This window comes from Hyla sarda, chromosome 6, assembly GCF_029499605.1.
Source record: "Hyla sarda isolate aHylSar1 chromosome 6, aHylSar1.hap1, whole genome shotgun sequence".
NCBI lineage: Eukaryota > Metazoa > Chordata > Amphibia > Anura > Hylidae > Hyla > Hyla sarda.
In genome coordinates this window covers 78,288,789-78,311,771 of record NC_079194.1, presented here as the reverse complement: position 1 = coordinate 78,311,771, position 22,983 = coordinate 78,288,789, and the positions used below count along the sequence as shown (strand labels likewise).

The 22,983-nt window shown below is 44.5% G+C and overlaps 1 protein-coding gene across 1 annotated transcript in view; it reads left to right on the top strand.

The window, feature by feature from the left end:
- Positions 1 to 22,983, top strand: part of SYN2 (synapsin II) — a 193,953-nt gene that overhangs the window by 86,932 nt on the left and 84,038 nt on the right. The window contains exons 7-9 of the mRNA XM_056528113.1: positions 1,060 to 1,202; positions 5,160 to 5,234; positions 6,651 to 6,753. Of these exons, the coding sequence (XP_056384088.1) occupies positions 1,060 to 1,202; positions 5,160 to 5,234; positions 6,651 to 6,753 (321 nt within the window). The remainder of the gene's footprint in view (positions 1 to 1,059; positions 1,203 to 5,159; positions 5,235 to 6,650; positions 6,754 to 22,983) is intronic.

The window sequence follows — 22,983 nt, the reverse complement described above, 5'->3', positions numbered from 1 at the left end:
ATCAACGTTCTGTTCCTATAAATCTTGTATACATAACCAGCAATGTTGTTATTCTCCAAAAATGCATCCAGACCCCTTTTAAAGTCTCACTGCTCTTACAGTAAAGAACCCCTGTCTGTGCTGGTGTAGAAACCTTCTTTCCTCTAGACGTAGAGGATGGCCCCTTGTTATAGATACAGTCCTGGGTATAAATAGATCATGGGAGAGATCTCTGTACTGTCCCCTGATATATTTATACATAGTTATTAGGTCGCCACTAAATAACCCTAATTCTGATAATCTTTCTTGGTACTGTAGTCCTCCCATTCCCCGTATTACCCTGGTTGCCCGTCTTTGAACCCTCTCCAGCTCCACTACATCTTTCTTGTGCACTGGTGCCCAGTACTGTGCACAGTATTCCATGTGTGGTCTGACTAGTGATTTGTACAGTGGTAGAATAATTTCCTTGTCGTGGGCATCTATGCCCCTATTGAATAACCCCATGATTTTATTTGCCTTGGCAGCAGCTGTTGTTTTTTGTTTTTGTTTGTTTTTTAAGTTACATCATTAAAAATAACTTTATTAGCAATCAGTTGTCATAAACATACATTCAGTGTACTGTGACGCAGGGCAGGCTAGGATGTGCAATAAATTCAATTAACGTGCATAGTCTACATCACGCATGTCCTTACACTAGACATCATACCACGTGCTACACTAACATTTCTGCACACACTTTAATACAAAGTCAAACAATGAATCTTTGCAGACAGTGATAAGGCATGGGAATTGGAAAATAAGGGGATAGGATCATCAAAATGATAGCAAATAAGGATAGATTCTCAGTATGTCTTATGGAAATTCAAAAGCCATGTTTGCCTATATTTCTATCGGCTGCATGTGTGTGTGCGCAGTTGTCCTCTCTGAACAGTAACGCATCCTTTAAAGCTGTCATTGATGAGATTTTAACCTTTTCTATCTTAGTTGCAGTCATTTATATTATGTTTCATGTCTTTACACATTTTTACAGGAGGATCTTTCATGTATGGGTTGTGAAAAGTGTTTCTTTTCCCTCTTCAGGTGAAGATAGAGAACCACTATGATTTCCAGGATATCGCTAGTGTTGTGGCCTTAACACAGACCTATGCCACCACGGAACCCTTCGTAGATTCTAAATATGACATCAGGATTCAGAAGATAGGAAACAACTACAAGGCATACATGTAAGCCCCCCATATCATCGCTGTTACTGGATATATAGATATAGGGGGAGATTTAGAATGACCTGTATAGAGGAAGACTAGAGCATTTGCGCATAGCAACCAATCAGATTGCTTCTTTCATTGATTGGTTGCTATGGGCAAGTGCACCATTCTTCCTCTACATAGATTTTAATAAATCTCCCCCTAGATTGTAAATTTGCTATACACACTGCTTGTAAACACAAATAGCTAATAAGCCAATCATATGGCAGCAACTCAGTATATTTAGGCATGTAGAAATGGTCAAGACAACATCCTAAAAATTCTTCAAACCAGGCATAAGAATGGGGAAGACAAGGGATTTAAGTAAACTTTGAACATGGCACGGTTGTTTGGTGCCATACGGACTTGTATAACTATTTCAGAAACTAATGGTCTACTGGGATTTTCATGCACAGCCATCTCTAGGGTTTACAGAGAATGTTAACTCTCCAAAAAAGAGAAAATATCCAGTGACCGTCAGTTAGCCGAAAATGCCTTGTTGATGTTACAGGAGAATAAGCAGACTGGTTCGAGATGACAGAAAGGCAACAGTAACTCAAAGACCGCTTGTTACAACCAAGATATGCAGAATACCATCTCTAAACGCATAACAGCAGCAGAAGACAACACCGGGTGCTACTTCTGTCAGCTAAGAACAGGAAACGGAGGATACAATTCACACAGGCTCACCAAATTTGGACAATAGAAGACTGGAAGAACGTTGCCATCTGATGAGTCTCATTGAGATGGCAGGGTCAGAATTTGGCGTAAACAACATAATCCATCCTGCCTTGTATCAACCTTTCAGGCTGGTGGTGGTGTAATGGTTTGATATTTTTTTTGGCCAAATAAATCTGGGATTGGACTATTTCCATAAGTGGGGTCCTTATGCCTAAGCGCAGTACTACTTTTTGTCCTTTCTCCTTTTTTTTTTTGGTTTGGACTATATACTGTACGCCACATTGGGGCACAACTATAGGACCACCAAATAATTTGTAAATTCCCCTGGAGTAGGACTGTTAAAGACTTTCCCACATCTTCTATAGAATGACACCTTATCTCTTTCATCGTATCTTCATGTCTATATGAAAGGTATCAACTAGAGATGAGCGAACTTACAGTAAATTCAATTCGTCACAAACTTCTCGGCTCGGCAGTTGATGACTTATCCTGCATAAATTAGTTCAGCCTTCAGGTGCTCCGGTGGGCTGGAAAAGGTGGATACATTCCTAGGAAAGAGTTTCCTAGGACTGTATCCACCTTTTCCAGCCCACCGGAGCACCGGAAAGCTGAACTAATTTATGAAGAAAAAGTCATCAACTGCCGAGCCGAGAAGTTCGTGACGAATCAAATTTACTGTAAGTTCGCTCATCTCTAGTATCAACCTATGAGGCGCTTCATCTCTTTCTTTTATTATCCTCTTTCCTTTTTTTTGTGAGGGAAATTTTCGGCCAGACTTTGGGCCCCTTAGTAGCAATTGAGTATTGTTTAAATGTGACTGCCACCCTGAGTATTGTTGCTGACAACGTCCATCCCTTTATGACCACAGTGGACCCATGTTCTGATGACTACTTCCAGCAGGATAATGCACTATGTCACAAAGCTCACATCATCTCATACATGACAATGAGGTCAGTGGACTCTTATGGCCCCCACAGTCACCAGATCTCATCCAATAGATCACCTTTGGGATGTGGTGGAACAGGAGATTCTCATTATGCATGTGCAGCCAACAAACCAGCAGCAACTGTGTAATGCCATCATCATGTCCATATGGACCAGAATCTTCTGATGAATGTTTTCAGCACCTTGTAGTAAGTAGGCAGCTCTGAAGGCTAATGGAGATTCAACCTACTACTAGCAAGGTGTACCTAATAAAGTGGATAGTGTGTGTTTGTGTGTGTATTAATATGTGTGTGTGTGTATATATATATATATATATATATATATATATATATAATTTCTTTCTTAATTTTTTTTATTCACCCTATATACTCGAGTATAAGCCGACCCGAATATAAGCCGAGGCCCCTAATTTCACCACAAATACCCAGGTAAAATTATTGACTCGACTATAAGCCTAGGGTGGGAAATACATCATCACCCCCCCCCCCCCTGTCATCATCCAGATCCCCGTCATTAACACCCCCGTCATCATCCCCCTCCCTTCATCATCATCACCGCCTGTCAATCCCTTCATCATCACCGCGTGTCAATCCCTTCATCAGTGGTCTTCAACCTGCGGACCTCCAGATGTTGCAAAACTACAACTCCCAGCATGCCCGGACAGCCGATGGCTGTCCGGGCATGCTGGGAGTTGTAGTTTTGAAACATCTGGAGCTCCGCAGGTTAAAGACCAGCACGGCCTTCGTCATCATCCAGACCCCCCTTTAGTTTTCTTCTCACCTCCCCTCGGTGGGATGGAAGGGTGAGCTGGTCCGGGCCATCTATGCTGCAGGGACCGTCCGGTGGGGAGGGTTAGTCGTTCCAGGCTGTGACCTGTCCGGGCATGCTTGGAGTTGTAGTTTTGCAACATCTGGAGGTCCGCAGGTTGAATACCACTGAGAAGGGATTGACAGGCGGAGAGTTCACTCTAGTATTAGCCGAGGGGGGGAGTTTACAGCACTAAAAAGCGTGTTGAAAAACTCGACTTATACTCAAGTATATACGGTATTTAGTTATTTGTTTAGTGGAGGAAATATTTGGTGGAGGTGATTGCTGCTAAAGGGGGTCTACATGTTTCTAAACTCTAGCGTTTACTTTTTCTTCCTGCATTGTAGATGTTTACTCAAAGTACCAAGTAAAAGACATGAAAAGTACAACTGTTTATGTTTTAATAGTTTGATTAGATTGTGTTTACCCATAATTATTACTTGGATGACAGTCAGATTGCATTGTATTAGTAGTGAATGGAGAGATATTGGTAATTTCGAAAGGTCACTTACTTTTTTTTGCAACTGTATATGTTTATATTCACTAGATAAGGTTAAAACATCCCCCATGACAAGAGTGTATCCTAGTTTGTAAACACAGGAAAGCTTCTGGTAACAGAGGTTCCCCCAACAGCTACATTGCTGCTACCCTGACCCTCTGGATCCGGCCATTAGGTTTGGGTAGGAAGAGAGCCAAGGTGCAGAAGGTGGTCATCCCAGGTGCTGAAACTCACTGAGGATGGGATCCCACTAAGGATTAACACTTTGAGGGCACTTCACTTTAAAGGGGTTATCCAGGAAAAAACTTATTTTTTTATATATGAACTGGCTCCAGAAAGTTAAACAGATTTGTAAATTACTTCTATTAAAAAATCTTATTCCTTTCAGTACTCATGAGCTTCTGAAGTTAAGGTTGTTCTTTTCTGTCTAAGTGCTCTCTGATGACAGGTGTCTCGGGAACCGCCCAGTTTAGAAGAGGTTTACTATGGGGATTTGCTTCTAAACTGGGTGGTTCCCGAGACAGGTGTCATCAGAGACCACTTAGAAAAGAACAACCTTAACTTCAGAAGCTCATAAGTACTGAAAGGATTAAGATTTTTTAATAGAAGTAATTTACAAATCTGTTTAATTTTCTGGAGCTAGTATATATATATATATATATATATATATAAAGTTTTTTCCTGGAATACCCCTTTAATTTCCAGACCTCGCTGCTGGCTATTATGAGGAATTTTTATAGATTTGGTCAGATGACCAGGCTATCGTGACATGGCTCACATCTGTTTATTCTTTTTTGGTGACTGTGTTTTCACTTAATACACGTGTTTGTCACCTTGATCTTTCAGGGTGTGGTACCCCGAAAGAATTATGTCTGTTTCTTCAGACAACATGTGGTGTTATTTTACTGGTGGCTGCTATTCCATATATTTTATATTTCAGGGTCTATATGTTGAAACCTTATTTAATTTAGTTTCTATAAATGACATTTTCTTCTGTGTCCTAGGAGAACCTCCATATCAGGTAACTGGAAGACCAACACTGGGTCTGCAATGTTAGAACAAGTGGCTATGTCCGATAGGTGAGTAAGAATTTCTGTGGGGCTTCCGGTGTCATCAATATCTTACTCAACTTATAAAAGTACCGTATTTTTCGCCCTATAGGACGCACCGGCGTATAAGACGCACCCAATTTATAGGTGCATAATCTAAAAAAATAAAGATTTTGAACCCAATAGTGGTCTTCAACCTGCGGACCTCCAGATGTTGCAAAACTACAACTCCCAGCATGCCCGGACAGCCTTTGGCTGTCCGGGCATGCTCGGAGTTGTAGTTTTGCAACATCTGGAGGTTCGCAGATTGAAGACCACTGCATAGGAGGTAATACTCACGTGTCCCCGCCGCTCCGGACCCGTCACCGCTGCCCTGGATGTCGCTCCATCGCTGTCTCCGTGTCCCCGTCGCTCCTGAACATCTCTGCTGCCGGCCGGGTATCCTTGCTCTCCGTCGCCCCCATCACGTTGTTACGCACGCCGACGCACGTACCCGACGACATGATGACGAGGAAGGAGAGCGCCGGCCATACAGGGGATCCCTGAACGGAGAAGACACCGAGGAGGCAGGTAAGGTCCCCCCCGGTGTCCTGTAAGCACTAACCCGGCTATTCAGTTGGGTTAGTGTCACTTTCCCTTCAGACGCAGCGGTCAGCTTTGATCGCCGCGTCTGAAGGGTTAATACAGGGCATCACCGCGATCTGTGATGTCCTGTGTTGGCAGTGGGTCCCGGCCGTTGATGGCCGCAGGGACCGCCGCGATAGGGGTGTATTCGCCGTATAAGACGCACCGACTTTTTCCCCCCAGTTTTGCGAAAAATACGGTAAATAATAATACAAATAATTTACAAATAAATTGAAAATGTCGATAGCAAATAAATTAGTCTACACTATATTTTATCATGTTTCATATGTAAATCCTTGGGTTAGAACTGTGTTCATTTGATCTTAATACTACAGCGGAAATTCTTTTCTCTTTGAAACACAGAACTGTCTGCTGACATCATGAGCACAGAGCTCTCTGCTGACATCTCTGTCCATTTTAGGAACTGTCCAGAACAGCATATGTTTGCTATGGGGATTTCCTTTTACTCTGGCAGTTCCTAAAATGGACAGAGATGTCAGCAGAGAGCACTGTGCTCGTGATGTCAGCAGACAGCTCTGTATTTCAAAGGGAAAATAATTTCCACTGTAGTATTCAGCAGCTAATAAGTACAGGAAGGATTAAGATTTTTTAATAGAAGTAATTTACAAATCTGTTTAACTTTCTGGCATTAGTTGATTTAAAAAAAAAAAAAAGTTTTTCACCAGAGTACCCCTTTAATATATTAGGGCTCTACGGCTGTGCATCAAAATAAATGTGAGATCTGCACTAATATGGAATACTGTGGATAGTATTGGAATACTTTTTACAATACTTACATGACCATTGTGTTTTTTTCTGCAGGTATAAGATGTGGGTTGACACTTGTTCAGAAATCTTTGGTGGCCTAGACATCTGTGCTGTGAAGGTTGTGCATGGAAAAGATGGAAAAGATTACATAATAGAGGTAAATATACATTGTCATTATCTAAACCTGTTTTTTTCCAAACAGCCAAAGGCTCCGGAGCTCAGCGCACTTTGTACCCGGCGGATCCCGGTCTGGCATTAACCTTTTAGGCGTCGCAATTAAAGTTGATTGCAGCATATAAAATGGGAGAAAACTAATACAGTGGTCCCTCAACATACGATGGTAATCCGTTCTAAATGAACCATCGTTAGTTGAAACCATCGTATGTTGAGGGATCCGTGCAATGTAAAGTATAGGACAGTGGTCTACAACCTGCGGACCTCCAGATGTTGCAAAACTACAACACCCAGCATGCCCGGACAGCCAAAGCTGTCCGGGCATGCTGGCAGTTGTAGTTCTGCAACATCTGGAGGTCCGCAGGTTGAAGACCACTGGTATTGGAGGTTATTCTCACCTGTCCCCGCCGCTCCGGACCATCACCACTCGTCACCGCTGCCCTGGATGTCGCCTTCCATCGCTGTCACCACATCCCCGAGGTGTCCCCGCCGCTCCGGCAAGGCCTCTGCTTCCCCAGCATCCTTGCTCTCCGCCGCCGCCATCACGTCACTACGCACGCCACTCCTATTGGATGACGGGGCGGCGTGCGCAGCGACGTGATGACGACGATGGAGAGCGCCGATGATGCAGGGGATGCCGAAGAGGACGCGCCGGAGCCCCGAGGACAGGTAAGTGATCGTCAGCGGACCACACGGGGCACCGTAAACGGCTATCCAGCGGCAGCTGAAGCAGTCTGCGCTGCCGGATAGCCGTTTATGCGATGGCCCCGACATACAAAAGCATCGTATTTTGATGCTGCCTCTGAGAGGCCATCGCATGTTGAAATCATTGTAGGTCGGGGGGTCACTGTACCAGCTATCTCAGTGGGCTGATCAGGACCGCCGTCAAATTGCGGCATCCCAAACAGCTGAAAGAACGGCGGAAGGTCTCTTACCTGGCTCCTTGCCAACCAATCGGCGCTCCAAGGCTCCAGTCAGCCATGACAATTTTTATAGGCTTAACTATGTTTCTATAGGTTTAAAAGTAATATCAGGAAGTATTACTTTACTAAGAGAGTAGTGGATGTATGGAATAGCCTTCCTGCAGAAGTGGTCGCTGCAAATACAGTGAAGGAGTTTAAGCATGCATGGGGTAAGCATAAGGCTATCCTTCATATAAAATAGGGCCAGGGACTATTCATAGTATTCAGATTATTGAGCAGACTAGATGGGGCCAAATGGTTCTTATCTGCCGACACATTCTATGTTTCTATGACAGGCTGGAGCAATGGAGCACCAGTAACACTGATCCATGCTATGAAATTGTATGAACCTACAGAGTAAATATAATGTGTCATTTTTACCGAAAAGTCCACTGCGTAGAAACAGAAGCCCCCAAAAGTGGCTTTGTTTCTTTTCAACTTTCTCCTTTCATGTTTCACTATAGAATTTGTGGTAAACTATGATGTCATTACAAAGTACAATATGTGACGCAAACAACAAGCCCTCATATGGGCCTGTGGGGGGAAAATTTAAAGTGTTATGATTTTAGAAGGGGAGAAATTCAAAAATAAAATCTTGTTAAGGCTGGGTTCACATCACGTTTTTTCCCCATACGGGAGCGCATACGGCAGGGGGGAGCTAAAACCTTGCGCTCCCGTATGCCTTTCTATGCGCTCCCGTATGTAATTCATTTCAATGAGCCGGCCGGAGTGAAACGTTTGGTCGGCTCATTTATGCGCTGTATGCGCTTTTACAACCGGACCTCAAACCATGGTTGACCACAGTTTTAGGTCCGGGGAAAAAGCGCATATGGGGCAAAAATGAGCCGACCAAACGTTTCACTCCGGCCGGCTCATTGAAATGAATTACATACGGGAGCGCATAGAAAGGCATACGGGAGCGCGAGGTTTTAGCTCCCCCCTGCCGTATGCGCTCCCGTATGGGGACAAAACGTGATGTGAACCCAGCCTAATACGGACACAACAATAAGGATATAGATAGACCTCCTGCAATGAACAGGATACTGTATAAGATGTATACCGATGATGAGCTCAATCTACATTCCAGTTTCATAAATAAAATTCATGTACAAATGTCCATAAAGAACTTCCATATGTCCATAAAGTATCTCTCTTGATACATAGTTTATTATAAAATCTTTTTAGTTCATTCTCATATGAGAGTGAATAGAAAATAAATATACGTCATGTCTGCCCGCTGCTTCCAGTGTAATAGTGCATTCAGCGTGATGGATTTTATATAGAATGAGAAAAAAGAAAATCATTTTGTGCAAATGTTAAACTGACAAGTCATTAATACAACCCAAAATGTCAAAGTCTTTAGGTCCTGAAAGTAACAATTAGCAAAATTAGAATCTTGTCTGATTAATGGAAAATGTCGACCTATTTATTTATATTGGTAAATGAACCTAATAAAGTGGTCATTTAGAATCATCAATGTTGTAAAGAAGTTATGTGGTGTAGACAGCCCTGTTCTATAACCTGTAGGCCATGTTCACACACAGTAAAATTGTCTGTCCAACACCTGTATAATGTGTTTCATTGCTGCTAATGGAAAATCAGTCATTAGTGCACACATGAGGGGAAAAATTGGCAATTACTTCAGTGGGAATTAATGAACATGTTCTTTTGTTTCCGCTGACATTAGGTTAAAACAAAAAAAAAAACTCTACACCGGAACGTGTCATCTTCTTATACAGGTGAGTTTAGTAATTGGACCTATCACCAATAAACACACCTTGTGACGTTAAAAGAAGGAGGGGAGGTTGCTTTATCAAGCTTGCTCCTACTTCGATCTAGCTCGTTGTTCAGACTGCTAAGACTGGTACCGTAAAAACCCTCTTAGAAGCAAACTGAGACGTCAACTTTATCATTAAGTCCTAAGACTCCTGTTGCATCGGTAGCAATTATCCATTGTGTCTCCCTTCTAAGGAGGTTTTTATCAGATCTTAGTCCTTGCCTAAACTTTTTCTATTCCTGCGAATCTTAAAGATTCGTAACTTCCTCCATGGGCTTCTACTACGTGGGAAATAAACCTGGGAGCCCCCTTTTTTTTCCCCCACGTAGTAGAGGCCCATGGAGGAAGTCACGAATCTTTAAGATTCGCAGGAATAGAAAAAGTTGCTGCACGGCAAGGACTAAGATCTGATAAAAACCTCCTTAGAAGGGAGACACAATGGATAATTGCTACCGATGCAACAGGAGTCTTAGGACTTAATGATAAAGTTGACGTCTCAGTTTGCTTCTAAGAGGGTTTTTACGGTACCAGTCTTAGCAGTCTGAACAACGAGCTAGATCAAAATAGGAGCAAGCTTGATAAAGCAACCTCCCCTCCTTCTTTTAACTTCACAAGGTGTGTTTATTGGTGATAGGTCCAATTACTAAACTCACCTGTATAAGAAGATGACACGTTCCGGTGTAGAGTTAGGCCCGTTGAAGCACTACTAAGTGCGAAACACTGGTGTCGCCTCTCTGTGATACCCCCCTTTGTTACCATTCGTCGTCTCCCCTAGAACTGTACTATGGCTGTGAGTATTGTGCAATAAAACCTGCTGAATTGGAAATCCGGTGAGTGCCGACCTTTCATTTTTCTTCTTATGCACTAATTTACAAATCTGTTTAACTTTCTGGCACCAGTTGATTTAAAAAAAAAGTTTTTCACCGGAGTACCCCTTGAAGTACTGAAATTTGAAATCTTTGGCGATTAATGCCTCAGTGCATGTATTTTGGTCTGTTTTTTGAGCTGTACAACTGCCCTAAAATGGTTGGTTTATGATTTACAAAACAAACCAAAAATAGTTTTAGTATTTTCTTTAATATTGAGTTATATTAAAAAACGGCTTGCATAATATTTTATAAAAAATGTTTAAAAGAACACTCGGGCTGCAACAGTTAAGAGATATTATCGATAAGATTGTTAATGGAAAACATTGTTGATGATTTTGATCATCCATTAATCTGGCTCCAATTACCGTATGTCCAGTCCTATTTTGCTGAAAAGCCTGTTTGTAAGGATGGCAACCCTTTGGGTTGGTGGAGAAATTACAAGAAAAAATACCCTACTATGGTAAACTAGCAAGGTCCTACTTGTGTATACAGGGATCCTCCACACCATCAGAATGTCTTTTCTTTGTAGCAGGCGACATCCAACTAATCCATTTTACAAATAATTGTTAGTTGCAGCCCTAAAGAACGTTACTGCTATGCATAATGTAGGATGGATTTAATAACTGTCCCACAAAATCTGGTCATTATAAAGGGATGGTATTTTTGAAATCTTTTATAGAAATTTTACTGTATTTTAACACCTTTTTTAACTTTTTATGGTGAAATATCTATACTGCCTGGCTTTGTAGACTCAGCATGACACATTGGAACATCATTGCTCATGTACTAGCCTAATGGGAGGAATTTATTAGAGTGGCAAAATTTTGTGCATAGAATTTTTTTGTGCAAATTTGCACAAGTGTGAGTATGCACAACATTGTTTGCACCAAATTCTTTTTACAATTTTGCCACTCTGCGCTGGTGCAGGGATCATAAATTCTCCCCAGTGTGTTATAAATGTTTTTTTTTTTTTATTACTAAATTGAAATTCTACAGAAGTATTAATATTTTGGGCATTTTTTCAACCTAGACTGGGCAAAGTAAATGTGCCCAGGCATTTTGTTAAGCATTAATGACCAGATATGTGAAATCGGTTGTCAAAAGCAATGTAATGTGTCCATAAGCAGCCCTGCTCTCTTCCCCCAACATCTGAATCTCAACATGCCACAATTAGTGTTGAGCGGCATAGGCCATATTCGAATTCGCGAATATTTGCGAATATATGGACGAATATTCATCATATATTCGTGAATATTCGCATATTCGTAATATTCTCGTTTTATTTGCGCATATGCGAAAATTCGCGTATGCGAAAATTTACATATGCGGAAATTAGCATATACAAAAATTAGCATAAGCGAAAATTCGCAAACCAGTATCACACAGTAGTATTAGAGTCTTCTTTACACCACACAAGCTGGAAGCAGAGAGGGATGATCACTGTGATATGTACTGTGAGAAAAAAAAAACGAATATTCGTAATTACGAATATATAGCGCTATATTCGCGAATATTCGCGAATTTGCGAATATGCGATATTCGCTAATAAAATTCGAATTGCGAATATTCGCGAGCAACACTAGCCACAATCCCCAACACCTCCTTATACTGTACATGCTTTCATGGCCGAGTGTGCATGTGTTTTTAAATGCAGAAAGAGAAGAAGAATGTCACATCCAGAAATGTGCCAGACAATTGATAGTTCATAGGTGGCTGGTCATGCCAAAATAGATGGGTATATTAACCCCTAGAGGACCCAGGGCGTACAGGTACGCCCTGCGCACCTGAGGCATAGTGCACCAGGACGTACATATACATGCTGCATCCCCCTGTGGTGAGTGCAGCAGCCGGGAACTCGCCGGTAATGGCGGACATCAGCGATTGCCATAGAGCAGATCAGAGAAGTAGATCACCAATAACACTGATCAGTCCTATGCCTATGCATAGTACTGATCAGTATCTGCAATCTAAATATTGCAATAAATAGTCCCCCCTGAGGACTATGAAAGTGTAAAAAAAAGTTTTAATAAAAGTAAATAAGCCTCTGCCCCAATAAAAAAAATAAAATTCCCCTCTGTTCCCATTCACAAAAATAAAAATAAAAAAAATAAAAATAAATGAATGTACTTGGCATGGCCGCATGCGGCAATATCTGAAAGTATTATGTTAATGATCTGCTTTATAAAAATCTATATAAAATATAGATTTTTTATCATATCATATATCAGGATTTTTTAAATAAAAAACTATTTAAAAAAACTAATCAAAACAAGAATGGTACTGATACAAACTACAGATAACGGTGCAAAAATGAGCGCTCCATACTTCCCTGTATACGAAAAAGTAAAAAAGTTATAGGGGTCAAAAAAGGACAATTTCAAATATACTGATTTTGTTCAATAAAGATTGACTTCTAATTGAAGTAGTACAATAATAGAAAAACAATATAAATTGGGTATTGTTTTAACCGCATTGAGCTACAGAATAAAGATAATGAGTGTATTATTTTTACTATGAAGAGCACTGGTAAAATTAAGGTTGTCATTACAAAATACAATTGGTCACGCAATAAACAAGCCCTCATATGGGTCTGCAGAGGGAAAAATAAAAATTTACGGCTGTAATTTTATTAACATTTACATAACTGTGTTCATTAGAACTGTTTATTTCATTACTTCTTTCTGACCCTTGTTAAAACACCACTTTACCACTGTCCTCTGACTGTATCTCCTCTATATGGATGTTTATTACACAATTTTTTTTATGTGTATGTGTGTTCTTCACCTCCTTCCATAGCCCATTGCATGAGCTGATTTAAGTATAAAAACCTCTTTTGTGTAATCGTCTAAGAGCTGGGATTATTGATATCTGAAACACTGGATGCCTTACCAGCCTAAATAACTTTGGATGAGCGCTGACAGCTTGATCAGGGCCGATCTGAGCTACTGAAAGCGGTGTATTCACAATCACTGTCAGGGAACACCCCGAGGGCAGTAGGGGGCATTGCTTCCTTTGCTCAGTGCAAACGCTGGGACTTAATTATCAAAGCATGGAGCTCTGGGTGGGTCCCAATGATGTCAGACGCCGCTCTAGCAGGTGCTCAGAAGCGCGTGCCGGGCCTTACTCCAGTCCCTGTTACAGTCAGAACTGGAGACATACTACTCCACAGGACCCCAGGGTATCGTGAGTACCTAGCAGGGTCGGTGTGCAGATAAAACTGGTCTGCAGGTAGCAGGAACACAGTGGTTGCATAAGACCAATTAACTTGTGGTTGTGCAATATGTATATTACAAAGTATTGTGTTTTCTATGGCTGCTTTGGGTATGTGCAATAAGGTGTTTTATGTGCAATAACAAGTGTGGAATTGTTTACTGTTGATCATTTGTGCAATAGACAAATCTTCAATTGTGCAATAGATCTGATGTGCTATAATTCTGTGCAATAACTCGCACTACCTGGCACCTTATTTAAGTTTCTCTGATTCCATCTTGGATAGATATCTGTATGCCCTTGTGGGTGATAACCATATCGTGATACAAGGGAATAGTTGTAATATGGTATTTAGTCCCTCTCTATTATCTTTTCTCAGAAAGCCAATGTAACAGCTGGCAGAAACGCGTTGAGAGATTACTTATACTCTTTTGAGAGATTTTATGCTACAAGGCAGTTTATGATTGTGGTGACTGCCTGTGTATAGTATTGTGATTTTTTTGGCCCACCGTCTGTGCAATACAATTGTATATTTGGGCACTACTTTGGACTTTTGTACGTGGATTAATTTTACTATCTATAATTAAGACTCAATTTAAGTAGTTAATTTGTTTTCCCTTAGTCTCCTCAGCAGCACAATGTGGGGTGTCTCCTCCCCTGTGAGCTTAATAGGACTGTGCAATTTTTTATGAAAATCAAAATAAAAAAAACTCTAAGTACCTCCCATATCGCCTATAAAGGTGCCCTGCTCACAAAGGACAGTGAGTTAATTCTAAAGTAAACAAAAATATATAAGGGAGGGAAGCTTGTTCTGCTGAGGAGACTAAGGGAAAACTTTAGTCTTCCCTGTCATCCCTCAGCAGCACAATGTGGGGATAACCCCTAGGGAGGGCTCTCCTGCCTTGAAGAATTTATTATGGTCTTAGCGAAATTGGTTTTGCTAGACAAAAAAGTGTCAACTCTACAGTGTTTAAAAAACGTTAGTGGAGAGCTCGATGTTGCTGACTGGCAAATGTGTTCCAAAGGAACTGAATTACGCTCTGCCCAAGAGGCAGAGACAGACCTAGTCGAATGTGCCTTAGTGAACTCTGGTGGAGTCAAGCCCTTGGTTGTGTAGCATAGATCTATTAATTCACAAATCCATCTGGAAATGGAAGGTTTAGATGCCTTAGCACCTTTCTTAGATCTCTGGTATAAGATAAGAAGGTTCTCTGACTTTCTAAATGGTTTAGTTCTTTGTAAATATATTTTTAGACATCTTACCAGGTCCAGAGTGACAAGGTCTTTTTGAGAAGCCCCAGGTTCAGGAGAAAACTGTGGAAGAGAAATAACCTGGTTAATGTTCATAAAAGAAGGAACTTTTGGTAGAAAAGATGGCAGAAATCTCAAAAGGACCTTGTCAGGCAAAAAAGTAATGTAAGGCTCAACTGAAGGTAAGGCCTGAAGTTCACCAACCCTTTTGGCAGTTGTAACAGCCAGTAATAGGACTGTCTTAAGAGTGAGGAACCTAAGTTCCACTTCCTCTAGAGGCTCAAAAGGTTCAGCACAAAGTTGTTTCAAGACCAATGCCAGATCCCAGGGAGCAACCGGTTTCACAGATCTGGGACGTAATCTAGTGATTGCTTTGATGAATGATCTTACCACCGGGTCTTGAGTAAGTCTCCTTTGTAAGGAAGCAGATAGAGCTGCCAATTGAACTTTAATAGAATTTGGGGAAAGTCCTTTATCAAGCCTGTCCTGTAAGAATTCCAAAACTGTAGGGGTAGATGGAGAAGAAGCATCCACGTTCTTAGAAGCACACCATGAGATGAAGATCTTTCTAATTCTGGCATAGGTCTTGTTGGTCGCCTCACTCCTAGAGTGAGATAGCGTCTCAAGTATGCGGTCTGAAAACTCTCAGGCTTTCAATAGGGACCTATCAATCTCCATGCAGTCAGATTGAGTGTTCTGAGATTGTGGCAAAACTGAGTGCCCTGAAACACAAGGTTCTGCTTGAGGGGGAGTTTCCAACAAACTCCTCTGCTCATCTGAATGAGGAGAGAGAACCAGGCTTTCTTGGGCAAGAAAGGAATGATGGCAATCACTGAGGCCTGGTCCTGTCTGATCTTCAACAATACTCTGGGTATCATAGGAGTGGGTGGAAAGATATAAGCCAGATTGAAATTCCATGGGAGTGTCATGGCATATATCCAAAAGGGTCTGTCTGTGGATATAGGGAACAGAACTTCTCCAACTTGTGATTGGCTCTTGTGGCCATAAGGTCTATCTCTGGAAGACCCCAAAGGTCTACTAGCTGAGAATAAATCTCTTGATTTAAGGCCCACTCCCCAGGTATCGTTAGTTCTCTGCTTAGACAGTCTGCAATAGTGTTGTGTACTCCTTTTATGTGGACTGCTGATAACCTGAGTATCCGTGATTCCGCCCAGCGAAAGATCTTTGCTACTTCCTGAAGAAGTGACATCGATCTCGTTCTTCCATGCTTGTTTATATAATAAACAGCTGACATGTTGTCCGTTCTTACTTTGACAGCCTGTCCAAGAAGCAAAGGAGCGAAATGCAGGAGAGCCTTGTAGATTGCTCTTACCTCCTTGATGTTGGATGAAAGGAGAAGTTCTTGTCAGTTCCATCTCCCTGCGACTTTTCTGCCTAAAAGATGGACTCCCCAGCCTGATCCCGAAGCGTCTGTTGTTAAAAGCAACCATTGAGGATCTGTAAGTGACATGCCGTCCTGGGGAATGGCCCACCAGTTTAGGGATCTGCGAACTGCTGAAGAAAAAGTGAGAGGAGTGTCTAGAGAGGAAATTCTCTTGTCCCAGGCCTGAAGAATTTCTGCCTGAAGAGGCCTCATGTGCCAAAGTGCCCATGGTACCGCCTCTTAAGAAGATAAGAGACCTAGAAATCTCATTAGAGTCCACAGTGGTACTCTGCGAGGTACACGAAGGAATATCCGTTTGGATATTATCGGCCGATAATCGCGATTTTGGACATTGACGGTATCGGCAATTACCATGCCGATAATGCCCCGCCCCCCGCACCACCCCCACCACACCGTGCCGCACCACCCACCGCACCGCGACCCCCCCCCCCCCCACCGACACAACGCCGCCGCTGCCCCCCCCCCATTGCCTCCCCCCATCCCCGGTGTTATAATTACCTGTTCCCGGGGGTCCGCGATCATTCTGGCTCCTGCGCTGTTGCTGTGCGCTGCGCTGCGTAATTACGAGTGATGTCACCGTCAGTACGCACAGTGACAGGGCAGGACGCCGACGGAGCCAGAATGATCGCAGACCCCCGGGAACAGGTAATTATAACACCGGGGATGGGGGGAGGCGATGGGGCAGAGGCGGTATGTGGGCAGAGGATGGGGGGGAGGCAATGGGGCAGCGGCGGCGGTATGTGGGCAGAGGATGGGGGGAGGCGATGGGGCAGCGGTGGTATGTGGGCAGAGGATGGGGAGGGGGGGGCGATGGGGCAACTGTGGTGGCTAGACTCAGGACAGGCAGGGGGAGAGAAGCTGGCAGCGGCAGCAGTCTCTGGCACCGCAAAAGCCGCTGTAGTTCATTGATTTAAAGCGCTCGCTTTAAATCATTGATCTGCAAAGGCTTCTGCCCCGCCGGGGGGGGGGGGGGGGGGGGGGTGTTGAAATAGCCGATAATTTATACCGGAATATCGGTATAAGTTATCGGCTATCGGCCCGAAAGGTGACAGATTATCGGTATCGGCCCTAAAAAAACTATATCGGTCGATCCCTAATTGATGTCCCTTGGATATCCTGTCCTTCCTTGCTGGAGATAGAAATATCTTCATTTCCTGGGAGTCTATACAGAAGCCCAGGAATATTATCCTGTGGTTTGAATTAAATGCGACTTCTGTAAATTTATCAACCATCCTAGTCTGTGAAGGAGATCTAATGTTATGGAGATCTGTAGATAAAGTTCTTCTTGTGTCCTGGCTAACAGGAGCCAATTATCCAGGTAGGGAATGATCTTTATCCCCTGAACTCTGAGTGTTGCCATCATAGAGGATACCACCTTTGTAAAGACAAAGGGGGCTGTCGATATTCCGAATGGAGGGACCCGAAATTGAAGATGGTGAATGACTCCTTTGATGGTAACTGCGATCCGTAAAAACCTTCTGTGTTCTTGGTAGATAGGAATATGGAAATAAGCCCCCTTGAGGTCTAGTGACGCCATGTAGTTTCCTGGTTGCAAGATCGTCTTGACTGATTTTATAGTTTCCATCTGAAACTTTTTCTTTACTATGTACAGGTTGAGGTATCTGAGGTCTATAATTACCCTCCATTTTCCTCCTAGCTTGGGGACAAGAAAAACTGGGGAATACACTCCCTTGCCTCTTTCTAGAAGAGGGACAGGTTCCACTTCAGAATTTGAGATGAGATCCAAGATGGCCTGTTCTAGAACCTCCTGTTTTGGAGATTTTAGGATGGAGTATACTAGAAACCTTCCTAGAGGAGGGGATATAAGGGGGAGAAAATAACCACTCCTTACAACATTTATCACCCAAGCATCTTTTATTGAGTCTTGCCAAGACTGAAGGAAAAACTGAAGACGACCTCCCACCGGTACTCTGTCCAAGTCAGAACTCTGGTTTCTTGGATCCTATGCCTCTGGAAGAGCCCTTTCTGGCTGAGCCCGAACCTCTGCCACATGTCGAGTATCTACCCTGTCTGGTTCTCTGAGAACGGTCCTGTCTAGATTGGTTGTAACGCCCACGAAAGGACCGATCAAACAGTGGTAGATTCTTCCCCTGTCTATTAGAAAGCTCCTCCATTATGGTGTCCAACTCCGGACCGAATAACTTAGTTGGGCTAAACTCCAGGTTGCAGAGTATAATCCTCATAAAGTTAATGTCTTAAAAAATGCGCAGCATAGGAGGCGTGTCCGGACATGGCCGTGTGAGGACGTGTGTGAGTGGAGCTCCCGCCGGCCGCCGCTAACTACTGCCAGCTACGGTGCACCTGATGGGGAACAGGACCAAGAAAGGCAAGAAGAAGGCTGCCGCAACACCCCAGGACCCCACTATGTCAAGCCTGGACAACTACTTCACGCGGTCTCAGCACCTGCACTCCGGGACCGCGCGCTCCCCAGTGCCGTCGGGCTCCATCTTGCCGCGGCCTTCCTCGGAGCTGCCGCATCCTCCAGCCCGCGATCCTGCAGCTGTACCCGCGTCCTCCCTTATTCCACCACCTACCTCGTGCAGGGAGGACACGCCGGAGCTGCCTGCTCCTCCGCCGGAGACTCCTTCTGCACGGGACGGGATCCATGCCGACACTCAGCCCGCCCGATCTCCTCCTCAGGAAGCAGCGCAGCATTTCTCAGCGGAGGCACACGTGGAGGAACTGGTGAGTCTACAGGACCCTGCCTGCTCCCACAACTCTGCCCTGCACCTGGCCAGCCCCTCCACTCCTGCACCTCTTTCTGGAGGGCACAGGCAGGGATCCCCCATTGCAGACTTGCTCACTGGTGACGGTCCGCCCGCCCCAAAACCGCTGCATTTACAGCCCCCCCTGGGCCCTTCACCCTCCTCTGCTCTGGGTCTGGGCGGGCACCATAGGAACACTGTGTGTGTGGTTGCTGCGGGATCCCCCTTGGGCAGTGGGTTCCCATCCCCTCATGAAGGCTCCTTGTCCCCTCCCAGGGGGCTAGCAACGGGCCCTTTGCCTCTGGGCTCTGTTCCCCCCCACATGACACCTCTGCCCTGCAGCCTGGACTCCATCCCCTCCATTTTCCAACCAGGTCCCCTGTCTGCTGCAGTCCCCGCTCAGGATCCAGTGTTACTATCTCATGGCATGAGGGGCTCAGGCTTGCCACCTACCCCTGCCACATCCTCGCCTGTCACGCTGGCTGACCTACAGCTGCTTGTCCACTCACTTCCATCTAAAGATGATATTTCTGACCTAGCTAAACAACTGGTGGATGAATGTACGCAGGAATTTGCCCAATTCCGTACAGAACTGACTATTCTAACCTCCAGGGTCTCCGCTGTGGAGTCTGTCCAAGAGTCTACTTCTTCTTCAGTTCAAGCCCTCCAAGCAATAGTCAACACTCACTCCGAGCAATTGTTCTCCCTGCAACAACACATGGATGACATGGAGAATCGCAGCAGGCGGAACAATATTCGTGTGAGGGGTCTCCCTGAGGCGGTGTCTCCCTCTGAATTGTGGGATGCTCTCACTACCGTTTTCAATGATCTCCTAGATCATCTGCCGAATGCCTATATTGAGATGGACAGGGCTCATAGGGCCCTTCGGTCTCCCAGTACTAATGACCAAAACCCTAGAGATGTCATCTGTCGTATTCATTTTTATGCTCTGAAAGAGGACATTCTTCGCAGCGCTAAGCGCAGAAATAGGATCTCTTACAAGGATGTCCCTATACAGCTGTACTCTGATCTATCCAGACATACCTTGGCACAACGCACAGCCCTCAAACCTCTCTTGCATGCCCTTAGAGAGAAGGGGATACAGTACCACTGGGGGTTCCCCTTTTCTTTGAATGTCCGTCGCAATGGCAGAACCTATTCTCCCCACTCTTCCGAGGACTTGCCCGGTTTCCTGCAGGACTTGGACCTTCCTGATGTTGTTCTGCCCTCCTGTCCCACATAGCTGCCTTTCTCCAACAAACGCCCAATGCAGAGTCCCCCTTCCCCACCTGCTAAGTCTCCCAGACCAGGGGCATCCACTGGAGGACTACCACGCAGAGGACCCAGATCTACCCTACCTCGGAGGCCTGCTCAGTCGGAGCCAATGCGGCGCCTACCACTGGCAGGCACTGACTCCCCACCCCGCTGAGGACTCCCCATTACCATCATGCGCGCTCTTAATGTATGGTTTTCTTATAGGGGTTCCCCTGCTATGTCGGTTAATTGATAGCCTACTCCTTGCCGACTCTGGGATATTGTTATTTGCTCAATGCTATTATAACCTGTGGTCTGTTCCCCCTTATTATATTGTTTGATGGGCCTATTTTTGATGTTCTTCCACTCTTATTCTATATGTATTTTATACCTAGCCTATCATATGGGATATCACCTAGTTTGTCCATTATTATGCGAGCCTCCTTACTGGGGGATCTGACTTTGTTATCACTAATGTTAATGTTGAGATTGATTACCTCTATGTTTGCTGTTCACCCTATCTTCTCCATGGCCTCTCTCCTTACCTTTTGCTGCTCTTCATTCAACTTTCTGGCCCCCCTTGTTTCCCTAGGCCAATACCTATTATGCTTCACCTGTTTTTGCATCATAGGCGGCGGCGGGGGCCTACCTCCCACGCTCTTCGATAGTTTGACCGACCCTTACCCCCTAATAGATTTGAGTTTGTGTGAACTCTGTTCGCTGGACTCCTTTTTTGTTGTTGACTTTTTAGTCCCTCTAGTTACAGCAACAGTGGTATCTCTCTGTCCTCTACTGCCTTTAGTGTCCTTTCTTCCTTAGCACTTTGTTCCCCCCTCCCCCCTTGTGTGTGTTGCTCACCCTCACGTGTTCTCCCTTTTGTTAGCCCTTCCCTTTGGTATTTCTCTTCCTGACCCCATAGATCCTGCGGTGCAGCGATTGCCATTCACAAATCTCTGCCCCACCAGGTTCTACATAGTGAGGTTGACCCAGACGCTAGGTATGTCCTCTTGTCACTACTGGTAAGCGGACATGAATTCACTATACTGAATGTTTATGCCCCTAATGTGAACCAGATCCAGTTTTTCCTCATTCTTATTGACAGGGTTCTCCCTTTCCTTAAAGGGTACTGTAGTACTCTGCAGGGACTTTAATCTGACCTTAGACCCCACACTTGATAACTCCTCAGGGAAGTCGTCCCTTTCCTACAATGCCATTAAACGCCTAAAGAGGTCATTCGCTACGCTGCAGTTGTGTGATACTTGGCGTTTGCTCCATCCTGCGGACAGGGACATAGAATGTGTCGACACTGGATACTAGATTCTTTTGACACGGTAGGTCAGAACAACCCCTTCCCGTCCCAGTCCACGCTGGCTCATGTCGCGGTCCTCCCTAAACCGGGCAAGGAACCAACAATTTGCTCCAATTATAGGCCCATTTCCCTGCTGAATGTGGACCTTAAGATATTTTCTAAACTCATAGCCAACAGAATAAATACTCACTTGCCACGGCTTATTCATCCTGATCAAGTGGGCTTTGTGCCGGGCAGGGAGGCCCGCGACAACACCCTCAAAACATTAGATATTATGCACCATGCACAGACCAATAATATACCTCTCATGATCTTGTCGGTGGACGCCGAAAAGGCGTTTGACCGCATCTTCTGGTCCTCCCTCCGTGACACCCTTAACGCCATTGGCATTGGCCCGTTCCTCACAGATAAAATTCTTTCTCTTTACCACTCCCCCTCTGCCCGCTTACGGATTAATGGCTCCCTCTCCCACACCTTCACCATTCATAACGGCACACGTCAGGGGTGCACCCTATCCCCTTTGTTGTATATCGTCATCATGGAACATTTACTGGCTTCCATTCGCCGTAATCCGGACATCACAGGGATCTGAATTGGTGACATGGAATATAAAAGCTCGGCTTTTGCCGATGATCTCATGGTTTATATCACCAATCCCCACATTTCTCTTCCTTCATTGATGTCTGTGCTGTCTGGATTTGGGGAATGGTCCAACTTCAAAATTAACATGGCAAAATCGGAGGCACTAAATGTATCCCTTCCTCCCCCCATGATAGAGGCGTTAAAGGTAACTTCCCGTTCTCTTGGCCCACCCAGGGGATAACATACCTGGGGATTGTGATTCCTCAGGACCTGACCGTCCTATATCAGAGGAATTTCCTCACCCTCCTGTCCCTCTTTTCCACCCATCTAGATAACTGGCACTCTAAATATTTGTCGTGGTTTGGTAGGGTGAATGCCCTTAAGATGTCCTTACTTCCCAAACTACTGTATGTCCTTTAAACGGTACCAATTGCCCTTCCTAACTCTTACTGGCAAACACTTCACAAGAGGTGGGGTTCATTTGTGTGGGCGAAAGGGAGGCCATGTCTCATTCGGCAGGTGCTATTCCGCCCTAAAGAGTCTGGCGGGGTTGGCCTTCCCGATTGTCATTTGTACTATTTAGCAGCCGCGCACGCCAGATTGCTGGACTTATTGCATAGCTCAGAGTCCAAACTCTGGGTACGTATAGCACAGGATACCTCTCCTACTGGGCTCTCTGGTTTGCCGTGGCTGGGGTACCCACTCCCCGATTCCGTACACCCCCTGTCCTTTACCACTCTCAACACCTTCACAGCGCTGTCCAGAGGCAACCCTCAGGAGTCTCTGGTGGACCCGAAGGGTCCGATGTTGCCCATCACTGGTAACCCCGGATTCCTACCGGGGCTTCCCCCTGGGGGCTCGTTGAGCC